Raw genomic sequence first — 14,389 nt, forward strand, 5'->3', positions numbered from 1 at the left:
TTACCAAATGAAATCACTGTTTTAGGCCAAAAAATGCAAGTTGGCTTTTTTGCAGTGTACCACGTCTAAGTGCGGCCATGTCCTGCTGTTTATTGAGTTTAGCGATGGTTTAGGTGAGTTCACACGCCAGCCAGTATTATCTGATAGTGTTAGTATCACCTGATCCGAAAAACCTTTGCTTTTGTGATGTTAAAAGTGAAGCATACAGTACTAGATTTTGAAATAAGAAAAATAAAGCATAAATTCAGTCTTTCTATTGCCTGTAGTATACAGGCAAAAAAAAGAAGCAAAAGACAAACTTTGTTATGTTAGAATGAAGTAACAGTCTGATCTCACATTTCTTACTTCCTCACCATAGTTATAATACTGGGACAATTTACAAACAATACTGTTTCTTTATTTCCAAGATTTCTACATATATCAACTGGTGAGGACGCCAACTTTATGCCAGGCCGAGCTTGAACATTTTAATAGGACATCAGGATGTGCTCACAAGTGCATATTTCACTGTTCCCATTAAAAAAACACAGTCAAATTCAAACATTAAAGACAAAATCTGACCAAATTATTATACATTGCTGCAGGAATGGATCCTAAAACCCCAAATTAATTGGCATTTTTGCACTTTGCAGTTCCATTGCCTCAAAGTCAATGATTTTTTCATTAAGATGCCTGAAAAACAGTATTTGATATAAAATCCATCAGCAAATACCCCACTTGTGAATTTTGAAGGTTTTTTTGCATCCTATTAAAAGGTAGTTGCTAACATGGGGCTGAGACTACAGAGGTTGTCTGAGACATTAAACTCCATCGTGTGACCATGATGCAGTACGTTTATAGTCCAATGTGGGCTTTTTCTTTTGGTGATTGTGTTTCAAAAATCATAAAAATGGTGTTAATTTGTGAAGATTATCTTACTGAGAAAATGTGTATATCTCACAAACTTTTGTGAGCTTATTATCTACAACAATGGAGAGATCAAGGGAACCAGGGCTACAAAAATATGTCATCTCTGCAGCACTCTGTTGTAAAATGCACATGGGAGAACATAAAATTTGATAGGTATAGAAACAGAAACCAAGGGGGGGTGAGGCTTTGGAAAGTCTGCTTCAGTTCATGTTTTCTCAAAGCGTCAAAGTTCCACTTAACTCTTGAGAAAGAAATTACATACTCAAAATCTGCTCAAATCATATGTTTCCCTCCGGCTGATGCATAAATGATGATGTTCCATCAAGTGTTTTTTCCGTTTTTTGTGATGGAAATATTTCAAACTCCTTCTCATGTGTCCCATGTGTGTTACATGCAGTCCATACTATGTGTGTATATCAGTGGTTTGTATGCCAACCAAGTCATCCCCTAATTTCGAATAGTCTTGATGTTCACAGAAGTTATATAATTTAAACGAAAATCCACTGTTGATCTACACCTTTGTTTTTACCAGATTAATCTGGAGAAATATTCCCAAGGTTTAGTTTTCTAAACATCATCTGCAAAGTGTCACTCCACACTCAAATGCAAATTGTATAGTCCCACTAAAACTATGAAACAATTCTCAAAATATTCATACAAAACTATGCTATTGTCGTGCACTTTATTTCTAGGATCATCTGGAAATTGAAACGGGTCAGTTCTGTTTGCATTTCATAAAGCTCCATAACCATCTCAAGGATGCAAAAGAGTTAATCCAATGAGAAATGTGAGTTCAATCTTTGCTTGTCTGCTGGAGATCAGTACTGCTGGGCCTCTGCCTTTACTGGTATCCTCATGTCAGCAGAATGACAGTCATAGGGCTCTTCAAGCAGAACTTGCATTGCTCTGCATACGAAAAACAAACTAAAACAACATCCACAGGTTAAATCTCTGATTCTCTGCGGGAGGACTTTTGATCACGTCCAGGAGCGGCCTGCTCATTCGCTAGCTTCTTGTCTTCCTCGCTACTCGCCACATCTCCCTCCTCCTCCTCCTCCTCCTCATCCCTGCTGATGAAGGCCAGCTCGTTCTCATAGCAGAAGGAGTTGGCGCCAGATGTCGGGAATTTTCTCTCCTCCATGTCCTTGGCGCTGCATCTCGGGGTGGATGGTACTTCGAAGGTTTTGTGAAAGTAGGCGTAATCTATCCGGTACTGGCTCTTCTCCTCGAAGATGAGAGGCTCGAAGCGGTGACCCCAGAGGATCTCTGAGGGCAGGTAAGAGCTGCGTGCCTGCGTCGTCATGGCGGTGGCCTCCACCAATCCTTCTAGGATAATTACTATCTCAAAGTCAGAGGATTCGAGGTCTTGCTTGCTGATGCCAAAGAGTGGGCTTTCTTCATCGATCTCATGTATGACAGTGAGGGGTGCAACCAGAAACAGGCGGTCTGTGCCTTTGTCATAACCTACGTTCATGTCAATCTGATCCAACGGGATGTATTCACCTTCCTCGGTGTAACGGGGCTTGACCAGCTGGGCTCGCACATGAGCTTCCACAATGTGGCTCTTCCTAAGATTAGCAACCCTAAACATGAGGCACAGTTTCCCGTCCCGCAAAGCGATGACTGCATTGTGGCTAAACAGTAAAGTCTCTGCACGCTTTTTGGGCCTTGCCATCTTGGCCATAATGGCACCAATCATGAAGGCGTCGATAATGCAGCCAACGATGGACTGAAAGACCACCATGAAGACAGCAGCCGGGCATTCCTCCGTAACACAACGAGCACCATAACCAATGGTCGTCTGGGTCTCAATAGAGAACAGGAAAGCTGCCACGAAGGTGTTTACCTGCGTGACACAGGGAACAAAGTTGTCCTCCCCTTCGGTATGGTCCATGTCACCGTGTAGGATGCCGATGACCCAGTACGCCAGGCCGAATGTTAGCCAGGCCACCACAAACGCCAGGCTGAACAGCAGGAACATGTATCGCCAGCGGATGTCCACACATGTTGTGAAAATGTCAGATATGTACCGCTGCGACTTCTCATCCATGTTGGAGAAATGGATGTTGCACTGGCCGGCCTTGCTGACAAACCGGCTGTGGTATTTGCGTCTCGTGTGGATCTTGCCATTGCCGAAGCTGCCCACAGCAGGCATGGTACCGAGTCTCAGGCCTTCTTCTTCACAGGACACGAAGCTGTGGTGGTGGTGATGGGCCCTTCCCACACTCATGCCTCAGTGGGGCACAGCCACAATCAGCCCGGCTCATACAAAACTGACCAGGCTCACAGGAAGTGACCGGCTCTGCCCAGAAGAGACTCAGTGCCAGCTGGAATTGAGAGATGAGGCACAAAAGTAGTGTCCTGTAAAGGATGGACAGGTAAAATATTAGCATACAAAGTCATTTATTATCTGCAGACACATTTTTATGGGGCTGTCATGATATCAGATTTTCACGACACATATCCAATAGAATTCATGATAACATTTTTTTTTTTTTTTTTAAACAATATATTTATTGACATTTTCTTACATAACAAAACAAAACAAGATTACAAATGGACTATACACATACACATCACAAACATCCACTTCTCAGCCACAAAACATTTCATAATTCAATGCCTTATACAATTGCAGGTACATGAACTCATTAATCCTGATTTAAGGTTTACTTAACTGACTGCTTATTCTTCTTCATTGTCAATTGTCAGATCAATACCGTTAACAAACACTTTAAACGGTTCCCATATTTTTTCAAACAAATCCTGCCTTCCTTTTCGTATGTATGTCACTCTCTCCAAAGGAAAAGTTGTGAGCATTTGCCTCACCCAATACATAGCATTCGGTCTGCTGGTCTTTTTCCAAAACATTGCAATGGCTCTTTTAGCGTGTAACAGACACATATCTATTAATATTCTTTCACTTTTGTTGTATTTGTGACCTTTTGATGATAACATTTTTATTGTGAAATCTATAGAACCATTTTTTGGGGGAAAAGTGTAACTTCAATAATGTCATGGAACTCTTTGCCTCCTCGCATCTCTAGCACGCAAAACAAATTGTCATTCAAAAAATTACTTAAGACACACTTGATGCTGCCCACCAAATGAATGATTACTAATATGTTGCGATTTATTTTGTTTTCTTATTAGGGACCGAGCACTAACAGTGCAAGGACCCTATTGAAATTGGTCCGTTTATTATTATTCTTCTCCTTCCCAAAAGTAAATCGCCTTTTTGGGGGCTTTATCATATTCAAAAACGCCCCATATTTGGAATATACATAAATCTCTGGTGAAATTTACATATTCTGGTATTCGCGGGAATGGGCGTGGCAAAATGACTCAACAGCGCCCCCTTGAAAGTCAAGAAAATTCAGCCCCTCGAACAGGAATGTCGTAAAGACACAAAATTTGGTACATACATGTATCTTGCCAAGGCGCACCAAAAACTCTCAAGAACCCATACCCTAAAATGTACAGGAAGTCGGCCATCTTGGATCGAAAATGGCATTTCCTGTTGTTTTTGCCCATTTCCATGCCGCATACTTTAACGAACTCCTCCTACAGATTTCATCCAATTCTCTTCAAACTTGGTCAGTAGCCTCACAAGGCCTTTGGGATCAAAAGTTGTATAAAGCTTTACCGCCGGTCACACTATGTGGGCGTGGCATGGCGGCAAAAAATGGCGTCTCGCCATAAAACACGAGATCGTTATAACTTCCACATACTTTGTCCCATCTGGTCCAAACTTGTCATGCTTCATCAGAGTCCAGCCCTTAACACTTCCACATAACAATATTTCATAAAGCCCCGCCCCTTATGCTTTATCCACGCCCCCTTTCACAAAATGACCACGTTGCGTACTTTACATAACTCCTCCAACAGATATCATCCCATTGACTTCAAACTTGGTCAGTACCATCACAAGGCCTTTGGGATCAAAAGTTGTATAAATCTTTACCGATGGTCACACTATGTGGGCGTGGCATGGCGGCAAAATATGGCGTCTCGCCATAACACACGAGACTGCATAACTTGACCATACATTGTCCAATCTGTCCCAAATTTCACACACGTGATTAGGGTCCATCCTGGGACACACCCACATGTCAATACTTACACACAGTCATAGCGCCCCCTGCTGGCTACAGCAAGTATTATGTTTTACACCTACCCCGAGCACAGTGGTTGGTCAGATTAACACCAAACTTGGTATACTTATTGTCAATGCCCTCCTGAGGATAACCCTTGAAGATATTATTGATCGGCCCCTAGGTGGCGCTCTGGCGGCAGTTTAATTTAATGAGTGCCACTGTGCCCAGACCATAAGACTTAAGGCAATGAAATTCATAGGGGTGGTATAAACTGGCCCCTGTAACGCACACACCCCGACGGCAGCACACCCCGACGGCAGCATGCCCCGACACGCGTGTACTGCGAGGGCCCGTTCAGTACTGCGCGCAGTCCTAGTTTTATTTATTTTTCTCTGCTATATCTGTAGCCGGATGACTCTTCCTTTTAAATGTTCTCTAATGAAATGATAAATTATAAGTGTATACAGCTGATATGGACACTATAGACATCTGAATTAATGATTTTTGCAGTATAACATTTGTCAGGTAAATATGAATGTAGAATTTTTTAACAGTATTGCATGTATGTATTAATTGAGTTTGTTATTGTTTTTCTTGTATGTACTGTTTTTGTTTATGTTGTTTGAATGTCATTTTCTATGTCTTTTTAGGGACCCCAGGAAGACTAGCAGTCGCCAAGGCGTCAGCTAATGGGGATCCATTCAATAAACAATAAACAATAAACAATAACTCATCTTTAACTGTTTATTGTGCTTTTTGTAATTTAACTATGCTCAAAACATCACAAAACAAGTCTAGACACAATCTGTAGCCATAAACAACATTGACAAAAGAAGACAGAAGAAGGAGAAAATTATGAAAAAGAATAATTTATGAGGACTGTTTATGAGGAAAATATTATCATACGTGTATTGTCAACATAAGATTAAAAGTAATCCAAATACCTATATATCGTAATACCCCTATCACCTGAAAAAGGAAATATAGAAGCATTTACCGTTCTGCTTAAACAGAACATTAAATTAACCATACAGTAATGTTTTGCAATATTTCATTAACCAGACATGTTGCACCTTGAATAAACTGTATAAAGCCAATAATTAGGATGTACATTTCCACCTAAATTTACCTGCAATATGTAGTAGTTTAACCCTTTGATGCACAACATATAAACACCTTCTAATGCACAATATGGGTCCAAAATGACCTGCATTAATTTCCCATGTTATTTCATGCTGCTGTGTGTTTGAATAACTTTTTTATTATTATTACAACAGAGCATTATATCCTTTTATCCTTTCATACTTTATGAAGAAAAATAGTTTTTGTATTATTACATCAAGTGTACACACATGGGTCAAAAATTACCTTGTGCATTAGAAGCGTAGTGAAACAAAAAGTGATTCACTAAATTAACAAGTTGAGTATGTGTGTAACTATGTTTGTCTTATTTTTAAGGTTTAACTTTAAAACAGTTGTTAGAACCACCAGATTACATTGGAAAATCACATATTTTAACATTTGAAACTTGAGCCACTAAATAATAATTTCTATTGGAAAAAATAACAGTTTAACAAAATAGGATAGTTAATATTAATTGGTGATTGTTGAACATACGGTAAGGGTTTTTATTCAAAAAGTAAGAAATAACAACAAAAAATTAGGACGTATGATGATCAAAAACAAGTTATTTGAGGGAAACCTGCAATACTGAATGATGAAATGAATGTATTGCAAAGATATAGAATATAAAAACTTAGTCGGGTCACTTTAGACCCATGTTGTGCATCAAAGGGTTAAGAATACCTCTGTGTGTTTTTCCAGCACTACAACTTCTTTTGACCACCACTACTTGTTTAGGGCAGACTTCCGCTACTGTACTTATGATGTGCTTAAAAATATCGAGACTTCCCTCAGGGGTCACTCACTGTCAACTCAAATAGATTTAGGAGCAGGTTTCTAATAACAGCTGCTGGTTACAAAGCTTTCCCAGCAAAGGGTTTTTCACTGTTGATTTAGTAAAAAAAAACATTGTATTGTTTTTCCTCTCAATATCATTAATGAATTTACAATTATCTTCATTTTTAATCTGTTTAGATGTTGATTAATTCATGCTGCCCAGTTAAAGACAAACATGGAAATGATACAGTTAAATTTTCTAACACAACTCCATTTAATTTGTAATATATCCTTTCAGATGTTTGATTTTCTGTCCTACCTCTCTTTCCCCCTGCTCTATTGGAAATACTCTGGTGTATACAATACATGTTTCTCTGATCAACAAGGTACAGAAATAGCCAGCTAATCCAATGCCCTGCCATTTTATATGACGTATCTTCTGTTTCCTCCAGCTGGCACAACTATTAGAGTCACTGGAGTACTGTGATGAGGCTGTGCGATTCCCCTGTGAGGCTGAACTGGAAAGTAATATGGGCTGAATAAGAAGGGGCAGAAAATGGGTATCATAGAAGAGACGGGCTGAGATACAAATGGTTTGCTGGTAGGAATCGATGGAATCACTTCAGGCACATTAATGGAAAAGTATTGCTTTTTAAAGGAGGAACCTTATCCTGATCCGTCTCACAGCAGCCTTCAGCATATGCAGCTCCTGCTGGATTTGCTGTACTAGAAATAACATTTGTCACATGATTTATATGATAAAATAGTTTTTACAAGCATGTATTGATAGTGCATGTACCAGAATTGTACAGTAAATTATATCAAACAGCATCTGAACATTCTGTTTAACACAGAAACACATTACACCAAAGAAGTAAACTAATCTCAGAGCAACATGTTTATAATATGTCTGCTGCTTGAATATTTTGCTCTCAGACTGTCTGTCAGTGTTTTGGAATAAACAAGAGTCTACAGGCCTGCTTAGCAGCTCTATGAGGCTGAACTTATAGGGACAATCCTGCTTTGAGCTTTATGCTAACATGCTTGGTATAATGTTGAAAATGTTTACCACCTCCTACTCCCTCAAAATCCAGACTGACAATTTTTTCTAGAATATGGTCTAAATGGACTGGGTATGTTGATCATATAGGCTTAAGATCAGATTTTGTTTGAGTATTTTTTGTTTTTGTCTTGTTGTAATTATCTATATTCATACTTTATTTTTCTGCCATTCCACAGTACAATCACTGTGAGCCAATGCAACAGAATTACATTGAATGTGCATTTTTTTTTAATGTATAACTGAAATACAATAAATTCTAAGTCTTAGTCTAAGTCACTGTTATAATAAGCATGCATACAAATTCACAATGGATTTAGGATTGAAATCTTTTGTTAATGCAATGTTCTTCACACTCTATTTACTCTATGTGAGCAGAAATCTGATATAATAAAGTGCTAATGTGTTGTGCATTTTCAGCACAGAACGTCAGACAGTAGATATTCATCAGGTGTTAAAGAAACATTTATATAGTGATAATAAGCCAACAGAGATCTGCAGCACACAATCAGATTTTAGATTTTAACAGTTTAGGAAATGCACTTTCCAATTTTAGCATGACAAAGTCCCTGTGCACAAAACCCGGTGTTGTAATTATCTATGTGTATGCATGTCCCTTTTTCTTTATTTATTTTCTTTCAGATAATTAAAGTGAAACTCCCTCTTATGTTCGAACTGTTCATAATGTTAATACATAAAAATGTAAAAAAAATTGGGCCTGGGAAGAAAAATGATATTGATGTTGTATATCTATGGATACAGAATGAAAATCCTGATGGTTATCTTTTCTATGATTTAGTTTTCTTTTCCTTTCTTTGCTTTCCCTATGTATCAGGAACCTGTACATATAAGAGAAATTATGTTTCGTTTTTTAAGAAGGGAAAATATCCTATGTTGTATGTAACCTGTTGACCTCAATAAAGATAAAATTTAAAAAAAAGAAGAAAAGAAAATGTTTACCACCTAAATTGAGCATTTGGCCAAATAGCACAAAGGACAAAGGACAGCTGATGCTGATGGGAACGTCATGGTTTTGTAGGTATTTAGTCATAAACGAAAAGTACTGAAGTGGATTTTACCTGATGATGCCGATAATAAAAAGTGACTTCAGAATGCATTCTAATCACTCAACTTGTTGAATAGTCCAAGCCAAATAGTACAAGTTTGGGTTTATTGTCAGTTCTCTCTCATCCTTTGTGTACATATAATGCACCAAGAAACACAAGGTGATAGCAGCAAATATGTATGTATATGAGTTAAAAAGTGAAGAAGCAAATGTTGTAACTCATAGTGACTCCATAAAGAGAAACTGGGTTTTTTCTTTTTCTTTGTCACCCATCGATGTATATATCTAAAATAAATTCTGATAGCTTCGAGTTCACACATTGTGAAGTTTTTGTTGACATTTTCAGCGATAGCAGAGGCCATAGACGTTTATTTTTCAATGGCTATATAGTAATTTTCGCTCTTCTTTGTGACTTTTAAAATATATCTGAGGAAAATGTTGCCTCCTCTTTTTGATCTGACATTATGATTTTGTGTTTCCTGTGATACATTACCCGCTCGCTAGCTTGCTAAATTGTTAGCCTAGCTAGCAGCTTCTAGATGTTGACAATAATGTTAATATTAGCATTCATGTTGCTGTTGCCTAGCAGCAGTGTTCTCATGACTTTACCACGTGAACTCCAAGCATATTTTGTACACGACTTCCCATGTTGTAACCACAAGCTCACACGCTCCGTTTGAAGTCAGTAAAGAAATGCTGAAGTTAATTTAGAACTTGAGTTTTAACCCTAAGTGACATTATCGCCTCACTGCAAAAAAAAGAAAAGTTGGGTGTACTCAAAATTTCAAGGCAACAAACTTCGATAAAATTTTAAGTTGGACAATTAAACTAAATATTTTAAGTTTTGTTTTTGAGTTTGCTCAACTCTGAATTTCTCTGGCACGATTGTAAAGCCGCTATGAAATGTCAGCTAATGTTGTGACCACAATTTTGAGTTAGCATTGATATGCTAATGGCTACTCTTGCAGCTGTAACAAGCAGCGCCGCTAGCATCAGTTTGCCGCTAGCATCAGTTAGCCACTAGCATCAGTGAGCCGCTAGCATCAGTTTGCCACTAGCATCAGTTAGCCGCTAGCTTTCGCTAATGACTGAATTTCACAACAAAGAAATAAGAGTTAGCAGAACTATTGCCCCTTGTTGTGAACCCCAACTTAAAGATATAAGTAACAACAACTCAAAAACTTGTTTTTGAGCAGACAACTTGCTTGCTTTGTTGTGCTAACTTACATTATTGCCCTAAATGTCAATAATTTATATTTCCAAGTTTTACCAAATTAAATCACTGTTTTAGGCCAAAAAATACAAGTTGGCTTTTTTGCAGTGCTCTTGCTTGATTGTAATGATGTTCAGATCCTATGATTCTTTATATGATCATATTATTACAGGTTAAATTCACTGACACTCACTGATGGAACTCATTTTAAGTAGTAAAAATTAGACACTGGTGCATCACGTTGCAGCATCGACTCAGAGGAAAGCCCTTCAGTAGAGAGTCAGCACTAAGTGACATGTTGGTCTGTAACTGGCTGTGGCATTTTTACTGTTCTTTTTGTTTTGTTTCTTCCAGAGACATGAAGCAGCCAAGCATTAAGTAACGTACCTCAGCACTTCAGCAGTGTGCCGTCATAAAGCTACTGGGAATTCATCGTTAACAAAACTTCCAAATTGGGTCACAAGGGTTGCTACGCAGGTGTCCCTACCATGGATACTCTATAGCTGTAATACCCTGTATACTTACACCCGAACATGTAAGGCAGATGATGAATCTGATACAAACTTTCTGAACAGATTGTAGTTGGGGTGTTTCAATCTCACAGCTTTCATTTTAAGAGTACCGACTGCAGGGTGACAATCGATAAAAACAAATGTAACATTTTTTGCGTGTTTTGAGTATGGCTATGTGTGTTTTTAACGCAGTAGTTTCGTATTCTCTATGCTCTAGTTGCTAGGAAGCAAAGGATATTAATATCTAATATAGTGAGCGACTGCTCCTCAGCTCTCACAGGAGCCACACTCTGCCTGCTGGGCTGTGATCTCAACACCGGAGCAGAGATGAGTCTATTTCTCTGCTGACGTCTGCCACAATACAGACTGAAAATCTATTTTAACTGAACGATGAAAGGCGATCCACAGGTCTCTCAATGGCTACAGTATTGCATTTGTCATTTTCTGCTTAGCTTACCTTGTATACAAGTGTTCCCAATAAATGTTGGTATCCGTTTCTTCCAGATCTCCCAGCCTTTTTAGCCAAACTGCTGCATGTTTCTCCTCTGGCTTCCTTCAACTCTTCTCTTCTGTTAGGGGTAGAACCACTCTATCCTCTTGAGGCAGAAGAGTAAATGGCCACAGAGTACCATCATGCCTGTGCCTCCTAGTTTTAACGTGTCTCTTTGTCCACTCAACAAGCAGAGCATTACAATCACTCCCACTGTCAAGTCCTCCAAAGTTACTGCTCGATTGATATCCAGTTGATCAGAAACAGACAAGAAATTAGTTTAGCGAAACACTGAAGTCATAATTTTGACCCTCGACTATCCCAAATCAAATGTCTGTAAGGCTCACATGGCCTGTAGGGTCCAATCCAATCAAAAAATCAATCCCTCACAGCTTATTTTAGAGTCATGGGCAGTCGACAGTCTCACACTTTCTTGGTATATCTGCTATCTGATCTTGTTCTGCTGCAGATCCCACTCTGTATCCCACATCCAGTGAACTATTGCTCACTGCTCAGCTCTCGTCCTCCCCCTCCCTTTCACGGTGTCACTGTAGATACTTGGCATTTGGAGACTACATGCTCTTCCCCTACCAAGTGTTGCACCGGTGCTGGTCAGCAATACACAGAGTGGAAAGAACCCAACTGGTTTAATCAAGACCGATGTGTACAAGAGATAGCAGAACATAAACATACTGTTAAACTGATTTCTATGGGTTTTATTGGCTTTAATTATTTTTTGTAGTTACTGTTTTTGTCTTATTTCGTGACAGTACTGCTGTGAAGACTGGCAACAGCACTGCTGTGGAGAGTGATATTTCTTAAAAAGCCTCTTCATAATTCAGAAAAGTCAGAAAAAAGAAGAAAATATAAGGTTTTGGCACTTTTGGTGCAACCTGGTCTCACAGAAATCCGTGAAATAGCCACGGATTTCGCTTAACTCAAAATCCGTGGAATAGCCACGGAATCGCTCAAATTTCCGTGAAACTGACACGGATTTCGCTACAATGCAAGCTATCCCGTGGCTATTGGTTTGTTCCAAGTCACGTGACTTTCAAGGTTCCGGCGGTCAGAACAAAAAACATGGCGGACAGTTCTCTCATTTTTAGTGAAAAAATTGATATTTTGACTTTGTTTCTGCATAAAAATGGATTTTGATCACATTTCTAGCAAGAAATATATGTTTTATTTTCTAAATATTCACTCAGTGAATGTACACAGTCACTTTGTGGTGAAGATCTCGCCAGAAAAATATGACTGTTATTAACTTGCATTGTAGCGAAATCCGTGTCAGTTTCACGGAAATTTGAGCGATTCCGTGGCTATTCCACGGATTTTGAGTTAAGCGAAATCCGTGGCTATTTCACGGATTTCTGTGAGATCATGTTGTGTGTAGAGTGATATTTCTTAAAAAGCCTCTTCATAATTCAGAAAAGTCAGAAAAAAGAAGAAAATATAAGGTTTTGGCACTTTTGGTGTATTGTTCCAGAAGTCAAATCTACCCATTACGTGGGCATCTATAGAAAAAAAGACGTGATTTGCACATCAAATTCATTCCCATGTACTATAATCTGTCTTTATTTTCTAACTAAAACCAAACAGATCCAGAGTGGGTGGTGTGGTCTCCATCTTGACTCATTCACAAAGCAGCTCCTGTTGAGCACGCTGGATGTTGAAAAGCCCATGTAGGCAGACCATCTCTCATTTGTCTTATATGTGTGTGCATGCCTGGGTGGAGGAGGAAATCATTGACTTACTTGTGTATCACAAGGCCAATGAGTGGTACCTTTGATTATAGTTGTAAAACAGACTTCCGCTCAGGCCATGACATTATTTCGTAATGTTAACGACCAAGATTATTATAGTTAACGAAAACTAACAAAATAACGAAAACTAAAATGGAAAAAACATTTTCGTTAACTGAAATAAAAAAAATAAAAAGGAGTTTTAAAATAAAACGATAACTAACTGAAACTGTAATTTGTGGTTACAAAACAAACTAAAATTATAGTGAAAATGTCCTTAGTTTTCGTCTTTGTCAACTTTTTTCATACATAATTCAGTGTTTCTATTTCAGCATGCAGGAACACATGGTGAATATGTTTACTGAGACTGGGATGTTTACACTTCAACCAAAATACAAAACACCCTGAACTGTAAGAGTTAATAACCTTATTGAGGCTAAGATGGATAAACCAAAGGAAATGAAGGCACATACCCATTACAAAAAAAACAAAACTAACACTAAAACTAATAAAAACTAAACTAAAACAAAGCATTTTCAAAAAATAAAAACTAAACTAAAACTAGCAAACTCACTCTAAAAACGAACTAAAACTAACTGAATTTGAAAACAAAAATTCACAATGAAATTAAAACTAAAACGAATAAAAAACCCAAAACTATTATAACCTTGTTAACGACAGTGAAAAACAGTTTGTATATCTGCCCTGTGATTTGGATCCTCTCCAAAATTGAATGGGTTCTTCCCTGGTTCATGCTACACCTTTCCACCAGGTTACTTGAAAATTGGGCCAGTCGGTTTTCTGTAATCCTGCTGACAAACAGACCAAAACAAAAAAATTATCTCAGTAGCAATGGTGAGAAAATTCCACAGCCATGCTGCACAGACTGCTTTATGCCATATGCTAATCTCAGCTTGCTAATATGCTAACATTAAGAAGGTGTAATGTTTACCATGTTCACCGAACTGCATGTTAAGATTCTATCTGTTTTTTGCTTCTGAGCACCAAACTCAAAGTACAGCTGAGGCTGATGGGAAGGTCTTTAGTTTTGTAGGTATTTGAAAATAAACCAAAAGTGGACAAACAGAATTTTTCATCAGGATATATCGTCTGGGGACCATGAATATCTACACCAAATTTAGCTTTTCTTTTACCAAATACATCTAGTAGATGTTGAGATATTTCACAGAATAAGTGAAAATATTGATTCTGCTGGTGCCTCTAGAGGAAAAGTCAGGTGATAAATTCATCTTGTGGACACTGTGAATACAAGTACAAAAGTACAACATTTCATGACAATCAAAAAGAAACCCAAAAGAAAAGAGGTTGCACACACACGGATCTTCAACAGATCCATGTCAAACAAACATGCTAACATTTCGGCCCAGTGGCCTTCATCAG

At 38.3% G+C, this 14,389-nt stretch overlaps 1 protein-coding gene across 1 annotated transcript; it reads right to left on the reverse strand.

Annotated features, from left to right (window-relative positions):
• Positions 1-769: 769 nt before the first annotated feature.
• kcnj12b (potassium inwardly rectifying channel subfamily J member 12b) lies at positions 770-11,554 on the reverse strand. Its single transcript, XM_059348232.1, has 2 exons — positions 11,214-11,554; positions 770-3,270 (listed from the first exon to the last, which is right to left on the reverse strand). Exon 2 carries the CDS (start codon positions 3,137-3,139, stop codon positions 1,853-1,855), a length of 1,287 nt encoding a protein of 428 aa, XP_059204215.1. The 5' UTR covers positions 3,140-3,270; positions 11,214-11,554; the 3' UTR covers positions 770-1,852.
• Between the last annotated feature and the right edge of the window lie 2,835 nt (positions 11,555-14,389).

Source organism: Centropristis striata, chromosome 13 (assembly GCF_030273125.1).
Source record: "Centropristis striata isolate RG_2023a ecotype Rhode Island chromosome 13, C.striata_1.0, whole genome shotgun sequence".
Classification (NCBI taxonomy): domain Eukaryota; kingdom Metazoa; phylum Chordata; class Actinopteri; order Perciformes; family Serranidae; genus Centropristis; species Centropristis striata.